Below are 18411 nucleotides of genomic sequence, written 5' to 3'. Positions count from 1 at the left end.
TATGCAAAGCTTGGTCATAGACCCCTAACACTATTAATTTAGATAGTAATTATTACTCGGAAGCTCACGGCCGCCAACGTGATCCGTGATTAGTTCTCATATATCCCAATTGCAAGGGATGCGCCACGTTGAGGGAACTCATAGAGGAGCATCGATCCGGAACCACCGTCCCAAACACGCGACCATGGCGAATAAAAAGCCGCCCACTGTCACCAAGAGTGAGAGCATATCCGACAAACCAAACATCAGCCTCTATGGATCCAACCTCAGAATGTGATCTGCGATCATTTCCCGCGCCTTGTTTCTCTCACACACCTAAAACACAAACCCTAACCCTGGCCTTCGGCTATCCCGGACGAACTACAAAATAAGCGACCGCGCGGGAAGAGGGGGGTGATGGTGATTATATATCACTGCGGCGGAGAGGGGGGGACGCGAGTCCTTTCAGCTGGTGATGGGTACGGGGGGTGAGGCTTAGATGCGAAGAAGCTTATTTTGGTTTCGGGATTCGGAGGCCGGAGAGGGATGGGCGTGAGTGGGTGGGCATTGCTACCCAACAGCAACAACAACGGCCGGGAAATTGGATACCGAGAGTGAGGGTGTGTATTTGGGGAATGTGGGATTAGCGGTGGGAAGCTTGGCCTGGACTGCACTGGACGGCTTTGTTCTGAGCCGCAGACGTGGAGGAGTTGGGCGGGATGAGCCTCGTTACCTATGCGTACAGGTAAGCATTTTCGCAGTGCGGTAGTCTGTAGCTGTGTTTCTGCGTACAATCCTCACCCTCCTCCCTCTCGCCTTACATAGAACAAGCTTCCCCCTCCCCTGCTGCAGTGGCAGTTTAGAGTTCTGACAGGCACCGGCGAATTCTCCTGCTCTTTCGCTTGGTGATACCCCTGTTGTCTAAATCTATATATAGCGAGGCCTTCTCCATCCATCATCTGGCCGGATGATGGATGAACATCGTGGCTTGACAGCTAGATGCTTTACACAATTGGGTACAGGAGGAGGAGCTTACGTATCCTCTCCTCTCCTCCAATGTCACATTCATCTGTGCAGCTCTCCACAAGCCCTTTTCCACCGGTTGTTTGTGCATGTTGTGCATCGCGCGGAGACTTGGACGGATCACGTAGAATCACTCGCTTACCCCCGATTGGTCGGAGAGTGTGCCAAGACTGTCTGTGCCGATTGGGGAGATAGCTGGCGGGGCTGTGCTGGTGGGGGGGATATTAGCCAGGACCTGGTCGGAGCACTCGGGCGTATCATGGTTTCTGCTGCTCTGTTGTAAATAGAAATTCGAAATGTGAGCTTCTTTAATATGAGAGATGCTTGGGAAAGGTCGGTAGTGTTCTACCTTAGACTGTGGGTGCAATATGTAGAATCCTAGCTAGCGATGTTGCATCATCCGTTTTTGTGTGTTTCGATGGTGTCACCGCCGCGCCCCACCATCAGAAGACCGCCGCGCCAAAGGTTGCTTGCTTTGCTTGCCCCAAGGCTGAAACTACGAATTGGCTCTGTCCTCTCTGCAACATACAAGAGGAGAGGGGGGTACTGCAACACTGCACTGGGAATCAAAGGAAAGAACAGAAAACCGTCCAAGCAGGCCAGACAATAGAAATAAACTCTATTTCACACCCCACCAAAACAGTCACACACTGTCGATAAGCTCTGGGCTGGAATTGGACCACTAGCTGCCACAACCCACCTCACCTCACGAACCAGCCATGTCGTCGGTCAGGATCGAGCTCGATAACCGTGGGAGCACGTTTACGTGCTTGGACTATGTCACTGGGAGGGTATGTACCTCTGTTTTCCCTCTGTTTCTTTGGCTTTCTGGGGTAGCTGCGAGCTGGGGCTGATTTGGTTGGTTGGCTGGGCTAGGTCATCATGAACATAAATACCGAAGAAACAATCTCCTCCATTACCGTTAAGATGGAGGGCATCTCCCGCACCCGCCTCATCCCGCCCAGAAACGAAGACGGCCGTGACTCGAAGCGCGCTGAAATAGAGATCCACCGAGTATGTCCCCCCTCCCCTCCCTCCTCTCCACACTCCACTTCAAGCAGCTACTGATGGAATGGTGAAATGGTATAGCTCCTGTACCTGGTGGAGACCGTCTTCCCCTCCGCAGAGATCCGCGAAAATACGTCGGCCTCGCACACGGGATACACCCTCAAGGCCGGTCAGTACGAGTACCCGTTCCGCATCCGCATCCCCATCAACTCGAACTGCACGGAGGTCCAGGCTACCGGCGCGGGGAGTGGACTCCTGCAGAAGATTAGCTTTGAGAAGGGGAATATCGACTTTGCGAAGAAGCCCACCAGGCATGTGATGGGGACGCTGCCGCCGAGCTTGTCGGGTATACCAGGCGATTTGGCGTGGATTAGGTATTTTTTGAAGGTCACGGTTAATAGGTGAGAGATTCTCTGCATAAGATGGTTTTTTGGGGGGGGGAGGAGTGTGAGGGCTGATTGGTGGATGTAGGCCGCAGTTTTATAGGATGAATATGCGTGCGGTATGCGTTTCTCCCGGTGCTTGTTCTTGGAGGTGGTATGCATGGAAATACTGACTGCCACCCACAGCACGACCCATTCGTCTTCCTCCCCCTCGAGCCCCCGCGCGCCCTCCCCTCCACAAAAGAAACCTACGCCAAGCGCCAACACCAAATGATCTACACCCCCTCGCTCACCACCCCCTCCCCATCGAAGAAGCGAGGCGGCCTCCTCGCCGCCTTCCGCCCCACAGTCACCGCCCCCACATCCCCGCTCGACCCCCACGAAACCCACCACGTCCACTTCTCGATCGAAGTGCGCCTCCCCGCGCCGCCCATCCTGGTCCCCAACACCCCGCTCCCGCTACGCATCATACTCACGAAGCTGCAGCCGTACCGCCAGCCGGTGTTTATCAGGAGCCTGCAGATTGTGCTCCATGCGTATACGGAGATCACGGCGCATGAGCTGCGCAGGACGGATCATGGCGTCATTCCGGTGCTGAGTCTGGGAGATCTGAGGACCCCGCTGGGAGCGGAGTATAGTCCGGTGAATGTGGAGCTCGAGGCTGACCCGCATCTGTGGATGGGTGCGAGCCTGCCGGATACGGTGCCGCCGGCGTTCAGGACGTGTAATATATGGAGGACGTATCAGCTCGAGGTAGTCATGGGGCTGTCGCATGGCTTTCTGGGGCCGATTGAGGTAACTACCACACCCGTCAGGAGAGAAGGGAAGGGAAAGGAAAGCTAATGTTATGGTGCGGCGACAGATGATACCGCTTACGATGCCGATAGAAGTCTACTCCGGCATCGCCCCGCCGCAGAAGCTCCTCGACTCAACCAGACCGCCGTTTATGCCCCCGCCCCGCAAAGCGCTGACAGGCAAGTCCGCAACGTCGCTCACCGTCCCCACGACAGGCACGTATCCCGTCAGCCACTCGGAGAAGAACACGCCCATGTCCTCGCCGGTGGTGCCGGACTTTCCGAAGCGGCCGCACTCGTTCTCGGGGGAGGGGCCGATGGCGCCGCCGGCGCAGCTGCCGGTGTCGCGGCCGCGTAGCAGTGCGGGTGGGGAGGGTGCAGGAGGGGCGGACGACCCGCCGCCGCCGACGTATGAGGATGCGTTGGCGGAGGATATTGGGCCCGTGGATGGGCCGAGGAGGAGGTATGAGCAGCAGGGTGAGTATTATGGTGCGTTGCCGGATGATGTTAGGTAGTGGCTTTTTTGGGGGGCCGGGGGGGGGGGGGGGGCGGGGGGGGGAGCTGGCCTCACTCGTGCTGCTGCTGGTGGTAGTTGGGCAGCGGGGGAGCGGGGGGGCTTTGGGGGTTTTAGTTTTCTCTTTTAGTTTTTCTTTTGTTGGTAATTTTATTTTTTAAAACCTCTATTTCTTTTTATTTTCTGTTTACTATCTTTCTTTCTTTTCTCTTCTCTTTCAACTGTTTCTATTGTGGTATTTATTGTCCGACTGTCCTGTCTATGTCTAATTAGAACCCCCGACCCCCAGCGTATACGGGGCGGGGGGAAGCGGTGATAATGGTTGTATTATTGCTCAAAAACAATCTCTCCAAGTATCTACATGTATCTCTCGGTGTGTAGGGGGTCAATGTGGCAAGGTCAATGATATAAACTACACCATTTACCCCAACCTTGCCTGCATGTAGCTGGTGTCGGATGTGCGGTCAATGATAACCACCGCAACATTTTTGTGTCACAGGGTAACTGAATGGGGAGTTGTGGGGGTGTGGTGGGGTGCGGTGTGAATGATACTAAAACCCCACCACCCTCCCCTCGCCCCTTAGCTATAGGGGTGAGGAGGCAAATAGGGATCACTAAGTTGTTAGATTGAGATCCATCCACCACTAGCAGGACGTGGGTAATGATTATCTTTAGCTAGTCCACAGCTCGGACTTGGTTTATGTATTACGAGTATGTATTTATTTTACTTTTGTAATCTAGTTATGCCCGCCTAGCTAGTGGTTTGTGCGCCCACTGTAAGCTGGCGGTACGTTTTTTTGCCAACAAATGAAAATATAAAAAAAAGGAAAGACTATAGTATAAACCCCCACCCACCCAACCGCCCAACCCACATAAAAAAAAAAACAATCCCATCCCAAACACCCCATCTCAAACACCCCCTCCCCCCCAAAAAACTCCCCCCGCACACTACCACCACCGCAACTTCGGCGCCACCAACAACACCAGCAACACCACAAACATCAACGCCGCAATAACAATCGGGTAGAGGATCCCCCACAGCCAGCCGACATTCTCGTCCCGCCGCAGCGCGCCCATGCGGCGCCCCGTGCGCTCGATGCCGAGCAGGTTCTTGTCCAGCCCCTCGGCCGCCAGGTCCAGCAGGCCCTTCTCCTTCTGCAGCGCCTGCCCGAAGCGGATGCTGTTGGCCTTGAGCTGCTGCGCGAGCGTCAGCATGTCGGTTGTCAGCGCCTCCTGCTCCGCGCGGTGTGCGTCGAGCGCCTTCTCGGGGTCGGCTGGCTCTTCGTCCTTTTCGCCGAGTAGGGCCGCGCGCTGCTCTTTTTGGCTGGGGAAGCGGTTGCGCAGCCCTTCCTTTTCGGTTGCGGGGGGGATGATGTCGGGGGACTGCTCGGAGTAGGCTGGCGGCTCGTCTTTAGCGTCGGCGGCGTCCGCGTCGGAGGAGGAGGAGGAGGAGGAGGAGGAGGAGGAGGAGGGGGGGGTGTCGTCGTGCACGAGGAGCTGCACCGTCTCGTTGAGGCGGCGGATGAGCGCTTTTTGCTCGCCGAGCTTGGAGAGGAGGGTTTGGCGCTGGGCGTGGTTGCGGATTGTGGGGGCGGACTTTTCGAGGGCGAGGAGGAGCTGGCGGGCGTACTCGAGGTTCTAGTTGAGGGGGGTGTTAGTGGGGTGTGGAGGAGGAGGGGGGGAAGAGGAGGGGGGGAAGGGGAGGGGGGGGGTACAGAGGCTATCTTTGTGCGCTCGAGGGTGGTGGGGGGGGTGGTGCTTGTGGTGAGGAGCTTGGAGTCGAGGCGGGTGAGCAGGCGGGAGAGGTTTGTGGCGGTGATGTGGGTGTCCATGGTGGAGCTAGCTGTTGGGTTAATCTGTGGGGTTTCTGTATTATTGTCTGGAGGTGGAGAGATAGCTCGAGGAGAGTCTAGTTGTGGTTGTGGTTGTGGTGTATGTATGTATGTAGATATGTGCCGTGTGGATGTAGAGTTCGGGCAGAGAAGAGATGGGCGGCGTGGTTGTTGCACGCGTCGGTCCATGGCGATTACTTGGCTGTGCTGTGCTACGTTGGCCTTGTGGCAGGGCGGAGAGCGACGAGCGACGAGCGACAAGCAGACAGACAGCAGCAGACAGCAGGCAGCAGACAGCAGGCAGCAGACAGGGTCACTGCAGCAGGGCAATTGGGCTTGTGTGTAACGTAGCTTAACTGGGCAGACAGCCAGGAACGGAACACTCAGGGCAGCAGCCAGGCACAGGCAGCAGCCAGGGACACACTCTGCTCTCCACACAGTAGGCACAGGCACACAGCCAGGGACACACTCCGCTCTCCACACAGCAGGCATGTCTGTGTCTGTGTCTCATGGCGACAAAGAAGACACTTCCTCGCATTCCCCGCAACAACAACAACAACAACAACAACAACCACCCTTCGTAGCTCACTCACGACAGACATCCTCAACTGCAGATCTAAACACACACACAGAGACACACACACAGAGACACACACAGAGACACACACAGAGAGACACACACAGCGATACACACCCACAGAGAAACAGACACCATCTTTCTCTTACACACCACGGCGGAGACAGACACACGAGACAGACACTCGCTCACAGCTACACACACCACAGCCACACAGCCAAAAAGCCTAGAGATCCAAACACCATGGCCCACAGAGGCACCGAAGCCCCCATGGACTTCCAATACGACCACCCCCGTGTCCCCGCCGACCCCAACTCACCCTTCACACGCTTCACAGCACTCAAACGTACTCCCCCCCCCCCCCAATCCAATCCACCCAATCCCACCAACTAACCAATTGGCCCCCCTCAGGCACGCACTCCGACCTCCGCTCGCCCACCCCCAACCCGCCCGCCCTCGCGCCCCCCAACTCCGAGCGCTTCCTCTTCCCCAAGTCGTCCTACCCCACCACGCCCCCGCCGCCACCCCCGCAGTTCCGCAAGGTCTCCACCACAACCCCGCGCAGCTCCGCCCTCGACATGTCCGACTTCACCGACCCGGACCTCTTCACCCCCGCCACCACGCCCAAGCTCACCTTCCGCGGCGGCGGCCACCACGACCCTCCGCGCGGCCGCTACCACGACGGCGCAATCACAAAGCTGAAGCGCCGCACGCGCTCCACCTCCACCAAGCACACGCCGCGCCTCCCCCTCCTCGACCTCGACTGGGACTCCGACGACACCACCACCGCCGCCGCCCCGCGCCGCCCCGCCACCGCCCGCTGGGCCGACAACCACCGCGACGTCCCCCTCATCATCTCGCAGTACGTGCAGCTCTTCTTCAACACCTCCCTCGTGCTGCTCTTCCTCTACGCGCTGCTCAGCGCCTACATCACCGTGCGCCGCGACGTCGCCGAGAAGCTCTCGCAGCACAGCGCCGACCTGGTCGCCGCCGCAAACACGTGCGCGCACCAGTTCCTCGTCAACCGCTGCGCGCCCGGCATCCGCGTGCCGGCCCTGCAGAGGGCGTGCGCCGACTGGGAGCGCTGCATGAACCGCGACCACACGCAGGTCGGCAAGGCGAAGCTGAGCGCGCAGACGTTTGCGGAGATTGTGGAGAGCTTGGTGGAGCCGGTGAGTTATCGCACCATGGTATGTTTCTCCTTCTTGTTGGTGTGGCGGTGGTGAGGGGTGAGGTGGGCTAATGGGAAAGTAGGCTTTCGCGGTGGTCGTGGGCTGCTGTGCGCTCTTTGTGCCGAATTTTGCGCTGGGGTTGTATAGAGCGCGGGCGGTGGGGCATCCGGCGCCGGTGTTGGCGGCGGCGGCGCCGCCGATTGCGGAGCGGTTGGAGTATAGGGTGGATAGGGTGGAGACGACGCCGGAGAGGAGGTGGGGGGGGATGGAGACGCCCGGGAGGAGGGGGGAGACGCCGGGGAGGAGGGGGGAGACGCCGTGGAGGAGGAGGATGTTGGTGTGATGGGCTGGGCGAAGGGGGGAAGGGATGATGATACTAATGTCGTGTTGACTTTTCTGTATTGCGGTGTTGGTAATGGTGGGGGTGGGGGGGTGTGGGTGCGGGTGCGGGTTGGATGGGGAGTTTGGTGTTTTTCGCTTTTTCTTCCTTTTTTTTTTCCCTGGCTTTCTGGCTTTCTTTCTCGGGCTGGGTGGTTGGATGGTACATAGCGTGGCCTAATATCGTGTATATGAATCTCCGCGTGCACACATGTACAGTGCGCGGACGATTGCTGTATTCTATATGTAGTTCTAGTTCTGGTTGTGGTTCGAACAGTAGTTGGTTGTATCGTTTGTTGCTACTCTATCATTACGCCAATATTCAAATCGGGAATTGGGAATTGGGCACTCAAATGCTAGCTAGTATTGATTAATAATAATAATAACAATAACAATCCCCCCATACTCGCTGAGCAGTGTTTATTGATTTATTGATTACTTGGTCACCCGATTCACGCATCCGACGCAGCAGCAGCCACTAGCTAGTACTCCACTCCGGTAGGTACAACACGCCGAGTGATGGCTGGTGACTGGACATCCTGCAGCTAGCTTCTGCCAGAAAACGATTCTACAACAGGAACACTCCCTAGGCTCAGATCAAACCAGGAACACACCGCAAAGATTCGTTCTTATTAAGGTATCGTTTTTTTTTGTTGTCTATTGTCCTAAAAGAAAAAAAAAAAAAAAAGGAAGAATATGTACTAGTCAAGTCTACTTGTAATTGGTAGTACGACCGGCCCCCCCAAAAACGCCAATGTTCCACCCCACAATAACCGCATGCAGCGAAGAAGTAACCACGAAGAGGAGATCTAGATGGCCACACCACACATCGCGAAGCAACATTTCCTCCCCGCGCGCGCCTCTTCCCCCGTAAATCCCCCAGAAGCTCCGCCGTTTTCCGGGGGGGGGGGGGGGGGGGGGGCTAGCTAGCCAAACAGCATCTCGTAGATGATTAATAGCGTGTTGATCCCAATCAACGGTACTGTCCCCACCCATCTCCATTAGCCCTCCTATCCCACACACCCAAACTTTCCCTCTCGCCCCAACGAACTCGGACAGCAGGGGCGCAAACTTACTCCGCATCAGCGTCCGCGTGGAGCTGATCAGGTTGATGAGCTTGAACTTGATGCTCTGGCTGTCCTGCGGCATCTGCATGCCGAAGCTGTGCGGGTCCGGCGACGCTGGGTTCGCGTAGGCGGAGGAGCCGGCCCATCCAACTGTTCCAATTAGCTCCTAGCTCGCTGGGGAGGAAGGGGGGTGATGTTACTTCGGGCGAGGAAACGGTCTTCGGATAGGATGGCGATGGCGTTGACTAGTAGGATTGAGACTGTGGCGGTGGTGGTTAGCTTTCGGTGGAGGGAAGGGGTGGTGGGGGAGGTGGAGGGGATAGAGGGGGGCGTACATTTGATGAGGGGCATTAGTCCGAAGAACATGTTTGCGGTGGGGGGAGGTTGTTCGCGTGGTGGTTGTGGTGCTTGGGGGTTGTGGGCGTGGAGGTGGAGGTTTGGTGGGTGGGAATTGAATGCGAGCTGGGTGAGGATACGTGATGGGTGTTTGAGGCAAGCTGGCGTTGGAGGCTTTGGCTTTGGCTTGGCTTGGCGGGATTGGCGGTGAGGTAGGGTAACTGCTGGGTTCTAACGTCAACTGACTGGGGGAGCTCGAGCCTCGAGGATTGGAGTACAGGATGGAAATGGCTTTGGGGGGGGTGGATTTGTTTTTTTATTTTGTGTTGTGGGGAATATTTAGGACGGGGGTTGTTGGTAATAATAATTTTTGCGGTTAAGAAAATGTATATGAAAATACCCATTGGGATTTGGATAAACTAATTTTCCTCGCGTGAAGGGTATTAATACTCAAGCTGCTTTTAATCATTGATATGAGGTCTCTTTATTGTTAATCTTTTATACTGAAAAATTAAATGATTTTTACCGTAAATACCAGCAATACCAGAACCTTTTTTTTCCTCCAAACATGCCGCCTAATTAAAGGCATATATCAAAACTCCTTTCTGACCAAGTCAATCAATTGAGTGTCTAGGGGCTCATGCTAGTTGTTGCGGTCTTATTCTTGCCATCTTGAGCTTGTTCCATGGATCCAGCTGGCGGCGAGGCTCGGCCTCCGGCTCCTCCTTAAAGCTTCCACCCAAGCTCTATTCCCAAACCCTAACCCACTCCACATCCTAGCTACACTATGACGTAGTAGCGCATATCAATCCAGGCACGGCTCTTGGAAATCCTCCCTGTGATTGAGCAATTGCAACCAAACCCCATAAACAAACGGAAAATGAAAATGAAAACAACAATACTCCGTCTACGCCTGCGCCCAGCTGGCCCGAATCTCTACCGCCTCAGAAACCACAGCACAGCCCCAACACACCCCGAAAAAAAGCTCACCGAAGACCCCCGGTTAAAGGAGCTTGGGCGAACATTATCAGACGAGTTTTCGACCATCAGGGAGAATTACAGTAGGTTTCTAGCTTAGATTAAGCTTTTAAGGGTAGAGCTGATATGGGAGCTTAGGGAAACCGAAGAATCCGATTGTGCTTGTATGTCACATGCAAATAAACCCAGCGCTGATATACTGACACTGGCCGGCAATGCTCGATTAGTGCCATGGACTACTGGGCTTCAAAGAGCTCCGTCTTGCGGGGCAGATGCTGCCTGGTATTGCGTATTGGCGCGGCATCACGGAGGTGCTTACGGCGAACGGGGTCGAGGTTATCACGACCACTGTGCCGGCGTCGGGGTCCATAGAGGTGAGGGCGAAGGCGTTGGCTGCGGAGATTGAGCAGGAGCTGAAGGGGAGGAGCGTTAATCTAATTGGGTAATTTCTACGCCTCGTGCGCTGGAGATTGGGCGTTGTGGGTTTATGTAGCTGACGGATTTGTAGACATAGTATGGTATGAGCCCGGGTCTCTTCGTGGTTTTTACTTTCCTTTTTTTTGGCTGAGAATCGGGTGTCCTGCGTGCTTTAGGGGTACTAGTTATATCTTCCTTTTTTTTTGCTGCAGCTTCTTCTGGACTTTCAGCGGCGATGGTGGGTCGGTGCCACATATGCTAACGCACTTCCTCCCCACAGAGGCATTGACGCCCGCTACATGATCAGCGAGCTCAAACCCACAAACTTCAAAGCACGCCTCCCCTTCTCCCCTCCTCCCCCTTTCCACCTCTACTAACCCACCGCAGGTCCTCTCCCTCACCACCGTCGCTACGCCGCACCGCGGCTCCTCGTTCGCCGACTACATGCTCGACCTCATCGGGAGTACCTCCCCCGCCCCTGCCCCTGCCCCCGCTCTCTCTCAACTACACCGCACTAACCCACCACCAGAAGAGCGCCTCCCAAGCGTGTACGCTGCCGTCGAGTCCCTCGGCCTGGAAACAGGCGCATTCGCACAGCTCACGACGCACTACATGGAGAAGTTTAACAAGCTGATACTCGACGATCCTAACGTAAGGTACTTCTCGTACGGGGCGATGGCGAAGCCGGGGATCATGTCGGTGTTTCGGCAGAGCCATCGCATTATCGAGGAGAAGGAGGGCCCGAATGACGGTATGTGGATTGGGGGTTGGGGGGTGGGGGGGTGGGGGGGTTAGTGTAGTGGGGTGCTGATTGTGGTGTTAATTGTGTAGGGCTGGTGTCGGTGAAGTCGGCGCAGTGGGGCACGTATAAGGGTACGCTGGTAGGGCCGACACATCTGGGGATTATTAATTGGACGAATAGATTTTGGTGGATGGTGACGGGGAATAAGGCGACGTGAGTTGTCCGGTTCTGTTTGGTGGCCGGGGGAGGGAGGTGCTGACGAAGGGGGTGGTGGGCAGGTTTAATGCGATTGCGTTTTATTGCGATATCGCTGGTGAGGATCCAAGAAGTGCTCCTAGCGTTGTGTTGTGCGATGGGCTATTGGTTACTGACTGGCTGGTGCGGGCACAGATATGTTAGCTGAAGAGGGCTTGTAAGAATACATGTGCCACCAGGTGTGGTGGTGGAGTAGAGAAGTATATATCCAGTGTTTTTCCATTGCTTGTTTATAAATAGTTTTTTTTTATCATGTAGAGCAAAGATTTAATTTTTCACATACTGGAGGATTAGCGGTTTGAATATAGATGTGCTGAACGTGCGAGTGATCATCCATGATTCATTTTTACATACCCTCTCACCACTATACCCCTCCCCCGTTTTTAAACCCCGTAGTATCAAAATCAATACGTAGTATCAAAATCAATACCTACACAGTACTACATATAGCTACATATGTAGCCACAATTGCACCCATTCCGAGAACCCAATGGAAGACCGGCGAGCAAGCGCCCAACATATAGAGCCTAAAGTCACTCACTCTACGTCCTGGCACTAAGAAGACAAGGGCCAACTGTATCCTTCCCAGTCCCGAGGGAATCGGCAACTCTAATCACGGGGACTACAATGCCCACTGCTCATGTGTACATGGGACGAGTGATTACTGGTGATTGGTCCCATTCTCTCAGAGTTATTCTTGGATCCAAAGAGGGAGAAGGAAACAACTACGCAAACAACAGCGGCCTGGACTTTAGAGGGGGAAATGAGCCGGAGTGCGACGCCGTCAACGGGGTGTAATTCTACAATGGCTAGCTAGTAGATCTATATATCTCTACATACAAAGGCTCTATGGTGGCTTGTTGGCCCTAGAGGGCCCTCGAGCTAGGCCCAACTGTCTTTCTCACGGCGTGTCCCCATGGGCGACCCCTTGCCTCAGCCCTAATTGATCAGTATATATATGTAGTTCTTTAGCCCACGGAAGCCAAAAACTAAAAGGATTCCACGGTTTCACACAGACTCTGCAAGCCCAAATCTGTTCGTTGTGACCTCGGACGAAAGCTCCAAATCAAAATGAAGCGGCCCAGGAGACCCAAGGACCTCCTGGCAGAAGCTCGTATGCAGGAGCTGAGGAGCCCACAAGTTCCAAACCCCTCAGGAGCCAAAAGCCCACAGAAGCCAAAGGCCAGATAAGACTATGGCTCAAAAGCCCACGTGTGCCCACAGTTTCAACAGATGCCTCTATCGGCCATTGGCCTCTTCATCGATACATAGGACGAAAGCCCACAGCCACCCAGCACCCACAAATCCACCCCATAGATTCCAGTACCCACAAGCCCACGAAAATCTTATGAGACTTTTCATTTTGGTCTGGGACCTTGGTGGCCTCGGACCAAGGTCCCAGACCAAAATGAAAAGCACAAATGCCCCGCATATCCCCAGATGCCCACAGTTGCTCACAGAAGCTATGCTCTTCATCGTGGCCTCGGACAAAAGTCCCAGACCAAAATGAAGAGCCCGAAAGCCCAATTGCCCACAGTGCCCACAAGACTCCCTTCTTCTCGGTCTCGGACAAAAGTCCCCGACCGAAAAGAAGAGCGGAAAAACTCCTAAATGCCCACAGCGCCCCCCAAATGCCTCCGCGAGTCTCTTCGTCGTGACATGGGACGAAATCTCAGGCAAGACGAAGAGCTCGAAAGCCCCCGGTGCCCCCAGATGCCCACACGAGTCTCTTCATCGGAACATGGGGAAAACCCAAGCCAAGAGCTCGAAGGCCCCCCGGATACCTGCAGTGCCCCCAGATACCCAAAAGAGTCTCTTCGTCGTGACCTCAGGCAAAAGCCCAAGACCACAACAACGAAGAGCTCGAAAGCCCTCAGCTGCCCAAAATACCCCAGATACCCACAATTCCCCCAGTGCCCACAAGCCCACAAAGATCTTCTCATTCTCTTCATGATGGCCTCGGACCCAAAGGTCCCAAACCAAAACGAAGAGAAATCAAAAATTAAACGGCCCAGAAAGTCCGAAGACTTTCTGACAGAAGCTCGCCCCCGCGATGTGCAATGGGGGGTTTGCGTTCTGGATCTCTGGTAACCTTGAGCACCAGAGATCGTCGCTAGGTAAGTATGAAGAAAGAAGCAGAGGTGTGGAGGACGGCGGCCTTTTAAACATTGGTGTGCCAAGAGTGGGTTGGTGATTCGGCCGATGAGAGTGCTTAGGGCTGGAGGGTTGGAGCGGTGAAATGTACATGTAGTTGTCCTTGGCTTGTACCGCTGGCGAAAAGGTTAGGGTTGGAAACGGACGTGTAGGTGCGTGTGCGAGCGTGCATGACCACGTTATGTACTTCCTTGCGGCATGGTTATCTGGTATTTTGATAAGATGTAGAATACCGGATTACATTATATCAATCGAGTCAAGCCCCCTCTCCAGTGGGATGGGCTTAAAACAGTAAACTTGGCCTCTACAACCGTGTGAGAGTAGCAGGAGACGGTCTGGGTTCGAATCCCAGGTCGGGCGGAGAAGTACACACCGCCATCGTGCACCAATTCGCTCGAGTTTTTGCTGCCGGATTAGGTTTTGGTTTTATTTTCTCCTGGGTGCAGAGAAACCCATGTCTGCTATCGAAGTTGCTAAACGTATGCCTCGTACATAATAGTACGTGATATGGGCCTGGTCTCTTCTTGTTTCGTCCCGTGGCTTTAGGTATTATGAAGTCCCAGGATTTCGCCAAGGTATTGACAAAGTCCCGAGGTCCCGGGACTTGAAGAATACATGTAATTACATGTATATTGATAGCAAATATCCTCTAGGACCACTAGTGACTCGCTTCCCACACTTCTCTTGATATATATTAGGTATGCTAGACCCGCTCCTAGTATATATTGAGAAATTAAAGTGCTGATTATTTCTTTAACAGATCGATGTATTTACATAGAAGATAGAAGTCCCTTACCCTCATACCACCCCCGGCAACCCTTTTCGAATGTTACCAAAGGTCCCGGGATTATCTCGAGATTTTTAACAATTCGTCTCGTGACATCTCGTCCTGTGGAATCTGGGTCTCGTCAGGTCCCGGGATTTAGTCCTCACGGGACTTCCGGGACGTTGTGAGCCAGGTTAGCGGAATAGGCGTCAAAATACGGTGCAAGGGCTATGTGGTTAGACTCGGTTAAGCATGTGTTCGTTTCAAGAACCTATAACTTAATCCTATAATCATCACTCATCACGCTTACCTTCCTGCATCCGGACATTCAGCGCAATAGACCCTCCAGACCTCAGATAGCGAGACCTCGATCGCCCACAGCCTGAAAAACGTCTCGTTTCGTGTCCATCATTAGGCGTGAGTGTGTGCCCCTAAGCCATGGCCAGGAACCTTCGCCGGGTTGGTTGGACTTGGTCGCTACATAGCTGTGTTGTCATTCCGAGCCTTGCCGTTGAATAACGACCCCCAAGGCGCGGACCAAGACCAAGATGAAATGGGAACTGAAGTTTTGTTTGAGCTTTTTAACGTGGAAAAAGTCGGATCAGAAAGTGGACCAAGACGAGCTGAGCTTTCTGTTTCTGTCGTGGTTTAACGAATACTTCTGCGGCGAAAGTTCAGATATTCGGTTCATAACATTCCTATTGTGGATATTCCCACTCTCGAGGAAGAAATCACACACTCACACACACACACGCCCAGCGGTTCAACCTACCGAGTGCTTTTCCATGACGCCGCCCCGCCAAGAACAGCGTCAGGAAAAACAATAATCCGGCCCCAACCCTCACCTCCATGCAACTGCAACATACCCCAGAACTAGAAAGAAACCCCGGAAACCCGCCCCAAGAAATCCACAATCCCTGGTTCAAACCAAACCAACTTTCCCTGGTGATGGTGATATTTCGATTCAGCCCTACCCTACCACGCAGATAACACCCCCTCAGGTAAAGAGACTCGCGTGAGCTTTGTCTGGACTGAACAACGAACGAACGACGACGACTAGCGCAGCGCACCTTCAACAGAAGGAAAAGCACGACACGGAGCTTCAATTTGATCACTGGGCGCCTAGCTAGATCTATACTCTACAAAGCGCGTGCAGGCGACTTGCGTTGCTCCGATAACACCAATGGCCCGCTACGAGGACAGGGATAGAGACGGTGGAGCTTACGGTGGAGGTGGAGGTGGAGGAGGCGGCGGAGGAGGAGGAGGGGGGGGTCATGACCGTTACGACAAAGGCCCCCCTGGCGGTCCCGGCGGCGGCGCTGGCGGTGATAGAGACGGTCCCTACAATCGGGGAAGACCGCTGCATAGACGTGTGTACCCCACCCGCCTGCTCGTCGCGCAGAGTGGACAGAGGGGACAGAGGGGAGGCTAATTAACGTGTAAACAGGACCGGTCACGGACTACGGGACGTCGGTGGCAAAGTGGATGTCAAAGCGCCGCATGAACTGGAGAGGCCAGACGCGTGACTATCTGCGGCCCGCGCCGGGCTTCGTGATTGATGTGAGTGTTATTTATCATCGCACTCGCAGTCATATGGCAAAGAAAACATAGAAGAGAATTACATCTTGCTAATGGACTGCGCGATTCGATATATATCTATAGCTATTACCACCTGCCGCGTACGCTGACAATCCAGCAACCTCGCTGCCGACAAAACACATACACGCATCGCTGAACAAAATCAAGCACCCCATCAACGTGGTCAAAGTAGGAACACCTCACAGACAGATCTCGCCGTAATTGTCACTAATGGAGTAAACAATAGTGGACGCCCGAAGGCCGCCGACTCCTCACTGGGTCTTCCAGCGGTGAGTTCACCCTCTGGAACGGAATGGGCTTCAATTTCGAGACCATCATGCAGGCCCACGACTGCGCTATCCGTGTCTGCCAGTACTCGCACTCTGGCGACTGGCTCCTCTCTGGGGATCAGGACGGTATCGTCAAATACTGGCAGCCCAACTTCAACAACGTCAAGATCCTACAGGCCCACGGAGAGCCCATCCGTGATCTCAGTTTCTCCCCCACCGATGCAAAGTTCGTCACCGCATCCGACGACAGCACCCTCAAGATCTGGAACTTCAACGAAGGTGTTGAGGAGCGCACCCTCACCGGCCACGGCTGGGACGTCAAGAGCGTAGACTGGCACCCTACAAAGGGCCTTATCGTCTCCGGTTCCAAAGATCACTTAGTGAAACTCTGGGACCCCCGCACCGCGCGCTGCCTAACGACGCTCCACGGCCACAAAAACACAATCTCCAAATCTCTCTTCCAGCCACGCGGCGAGCTCCTCGCCACCTGCGCGCGCGACCAGACCTGCCGCATCTTCGATCTCCGCGCCATGAAAGACTTCTGTGTGCTGCGCGGGCACGAAAAAGACATCTCGACCCTTGCTTGGCACCCCATCCACCCCGGCCTGATCTCCACGGGCGGCAGCGACGGCGCCATCAACCACTACCTCCTTGACGAAGCGCCCACCGACATCTCCTCCACCATCATCCAGCCCGCCGCCTCAATCCCGTACGCGCACGAGTACGCAATCTGGAGCATGGAGTACCACCCGCTCGGCCACATCCTCTGCAGCGGCTCTAACGACCGCATCACCCGCTTCTGGACCCGCCCCCGACCTGGCGAAATCGACGGCTTCAAGGACCGCCACCACATTGGCGACGAAGCGGCCGCAGCGATGGGAACCTACGACCGCAACCGCCGCCGCCACAGACAGGAGGAAGAGGAGGAAGAGCAGGACGAGGCAGACGCTCTCGTCGACCAGAAGATGCCGCTGCCTGGACAGGCTCCGAATATCCCGGGGTTCCCGCCAATGCCAATGTCGATGCCGGGAGGCCTACCCGGGCTAGGAGACCTCACGACCCTGGCGGGATTCTTTGGCATGCCCCCGCCGCCGCCGCCGCCGAATGCGCAGGGGGTTGCGCCGCCGATTCCGATGCCACCAATGGGGACGTTGCCACCAGGACTAATCCCACCGCCACCGCCGAACTTTGGATTACCGGTGTTGGGGGGCGCGCCAATGCCGGGAATCCCAGGGTTGGGAGGGGACGGTGTGCCGAGGCCACCACCGCCGCCAATGGACCCGAGGATGATAGCGGGGATGATGGCGAACGCGGGAATGGGCATGAATATGAATATGGGAATGGGCATGGAGCATATGGAGGATAACAGTAACAGCGGCGGTGGTGGCGGAGGCGTAAGTGGTGGCGGCGGTGGGAGGGTTAGAGCGCCGCTGCCCAGCCAGAAGGATAGCATGAGGGAGGCCCAGGGAGGGTATAATCGGGGCGGGAGAAGGTAGCCAAAAATGTATTTGTATATTTGTTCTATAGGTGTTTTTCATTTTCATGATATGTGCTTACCGGTAAGTTGCTGTTGTGCGCGTGTGTGTGTTCTTTCTTTTGCTCTTTTTCTTCTTGTTTTGTCCGCTTATGATGCTGAATGTTTGTGCTTGTTGTTGCCCTGTTTTGAGTTGTGATATGGCGTGTGGGTGGTGGCTGTCTGGTGGATCGTGGGGGTGGGAGAGATAAATGGATAAAATTGATACCCCATGGCCATGATTTCGTCGCGTCAAGTGTAATTGGTCTCCATATATTACGGCGTATGTAGATCCACTCTGCCCTCCTCATTTAGTATACAGGCAGGCAATAATGAAAAGAATAAACACTCACAGAGCCATGTGCTGTACCGGGAGATTTAATGTGATAGCCGCTCGAGGAGGCCATCTAAAGTCGAATCCCCTACGTTAATGACATGGTAAAGAGAGTGATACTTCATGATTCTAGATATAACATTTGTCGTATACTTGCCTAGCACCACACCCAGACCTCGACTTGAGTTCTTGATCTTCGAGCCAGCGGGAGACTATTTTTTTGTTCTCCTTTGTGTATGGGCCGATTATGACTTCTATATTTCGAGAATAGGGCCGGGCGTAGCATTACCATTGTTGGATACGTGTCGTTCAGGGCAGCAA

The 18411-nt window shown here is 54.7% G+C and overlaps 7 protein-coding genes across 7 annotated transcripts; 5 read left to right on the top strand and 2 right to left on the bottom strand.

Annotated features, from left to right (window-relative positions):
* Nucleotides 1-1721: 1721 nt before the first annotated feature.
* H6S33_003614 (uncharacterized protein) lies at nucleotides 1722-3702 on the top strand (the record flags this gene model as incomplete). Its single annotated transcript, XM_044834975.1, has 6 exons — nucleotides 1722-1793; nucleotides 1879-2016; nucleotides 2092-2411; nucleotides 2482-2512; nucleotides 2580-3188; nucleotides 3256-3702. 6 exons carry the CDS (start codon nucleotides 1722-1724, stop codon nucleotides 3700-3702), a joined length of 1617 nt encoding a protein of 538 aa, XP_044691975.1.
* Nucleotides 3703-4649: 947 nt separating this feature from the next.
* On the bottom strand, nucleotides 4650-5533 carry H6S33_003613 (uncharacterized protein; the record flags this gene model as incomplete). Its single annotated transcript, XM_044834974.1, has 2 exons — nucleotides 4650-5339; nucleotides 5417-5533. The coding sequence occupies 2 exons, from the start codon at nucleotides 5531-5533 to the stop codon at nucleotides 4650-4652; spliced, it is 807 nt and encodes a 268-aa protein (XP_044691974.1).
* An 820-nt stretch (nucleotides 5534-6353) lies between these two features.
* Nucleotides 6354-7625, top strand: H6S33_003612 (uncharacterized protein; the record flags this gene model as incomplete). Its single annotated transcript, XM_044834972.1, has 3 exons — nucleotides 6354-6456; nucleotides 6522-7300; nucleotides 7365-7625. 3 exons carry the CDS (start codon nucleotides 6354-6356, stop codon nucleotides 7623-7625), a joined length of 1143 nt encoding a protein of 380 aa, XP_044691973.1.
* A 1008-nt stretch (nucleotides 7626-8633) lies between these two features.
* H6S33_003611 (uncharacterized protein) lies at nucleotides 8634-9093 on the bottom strand (the record flags this gene model as incomplete). Its single annotated transcript, XM_044834971.1, has 4 exons — nucleotides 8634-8642; nucleotides 8684-8877; nucleotides 8928-8987; nucleotides 9063-9093. The coding sequence occupies 4 exons, from the start codon at nucleotides 9091-9093 to the stop codon at nucleotides 8634-8636; spliced, it is 294 nt and encodes a 97-aa protein (XP_044691972.1).
* An 850-nt stretch (nucleotides 9094-9943) lies between these two features.
* Nucleotides 9944-11616, top strand: H6S33_003610 (uncharacterized protein; the record flags this gene model as incomplete). Its single annotated transcript, XM_044834970.1, has 9 exons — nucleotides 9944-10124; nucleotides 10180-10205; nucleotides 10269-10483; nucleotides 10550-10559; nucleotides 10671-10790; nucleotides 10846-11209; nucleotides 11290-11413; nucleotides 11479-11513; nucleotides 11591-11616. 9 exons carry the CDS (start codon nucleotides 9944-9946, stop codon nucleotides 11614-11616), a joined length of 1101 nt encoding a protein of 366 aa, XP_044691971.1.
* Nucleotides 11617-13066: 1450 nt separating this feature from the next.
* H6S33_003609 (uncharacterized protein) lies at nucleotides 13067-13546 on the top strand (the record flags this gene model as incomplete). The annotated part of the gene is made up of 1 exon (XM_044834969.1): nucleotides 13067-13546. The coding sequence occupies one exon, from the start codon at nucleotides 13067-13069 to the stop codon at nucleotides 13544-13546; it is 480 nt and encodes a 159-aa protein (XP_044691970.1).
* A 2012-nt stretch (nucleotides 13547-15558) lies between these two features.
* H6S33_003608 (uncharacterized protein) lies at nucleotides 15559-17739 on the top strand (the record flags this gene model as incomplete). Its single annotated transcript, XM_044834968.1, has 4 exons — nucleotides 15559-15745; nucleotides 15823-15935; nucleotides 16038-16142; nucleotides 16201-17739. 4 exons carry the CDS (start codon nucleotides 15559-15561, stop codon nucleotides 17737-17739), a joined length of 1944 nt encoding a protein of 647 aa, XP_044691969.1.
* Between the last annotated feature and the right edge of the window lie 672 nt (nucleotides 17740-18411).

The sequence above is a fragment of the Morchella sextelata genome (genome assembly GCF_020137385.1).
Source record: "Morchella sextelata strain SCLS chromosome Unknown scls_15, whole genome shotgun sequence".
Lineage (NCBI taxonomy): Eukaryota > Fungi > Ascomycota > Pezizomycetes > Pezizales > Morchellaceae > Morchella > Morchella sextelata.
Note: the sequence above shows the minus strand (reverse complement) of the source record. Positions and strands in the feature narration are given on the sequence as shown.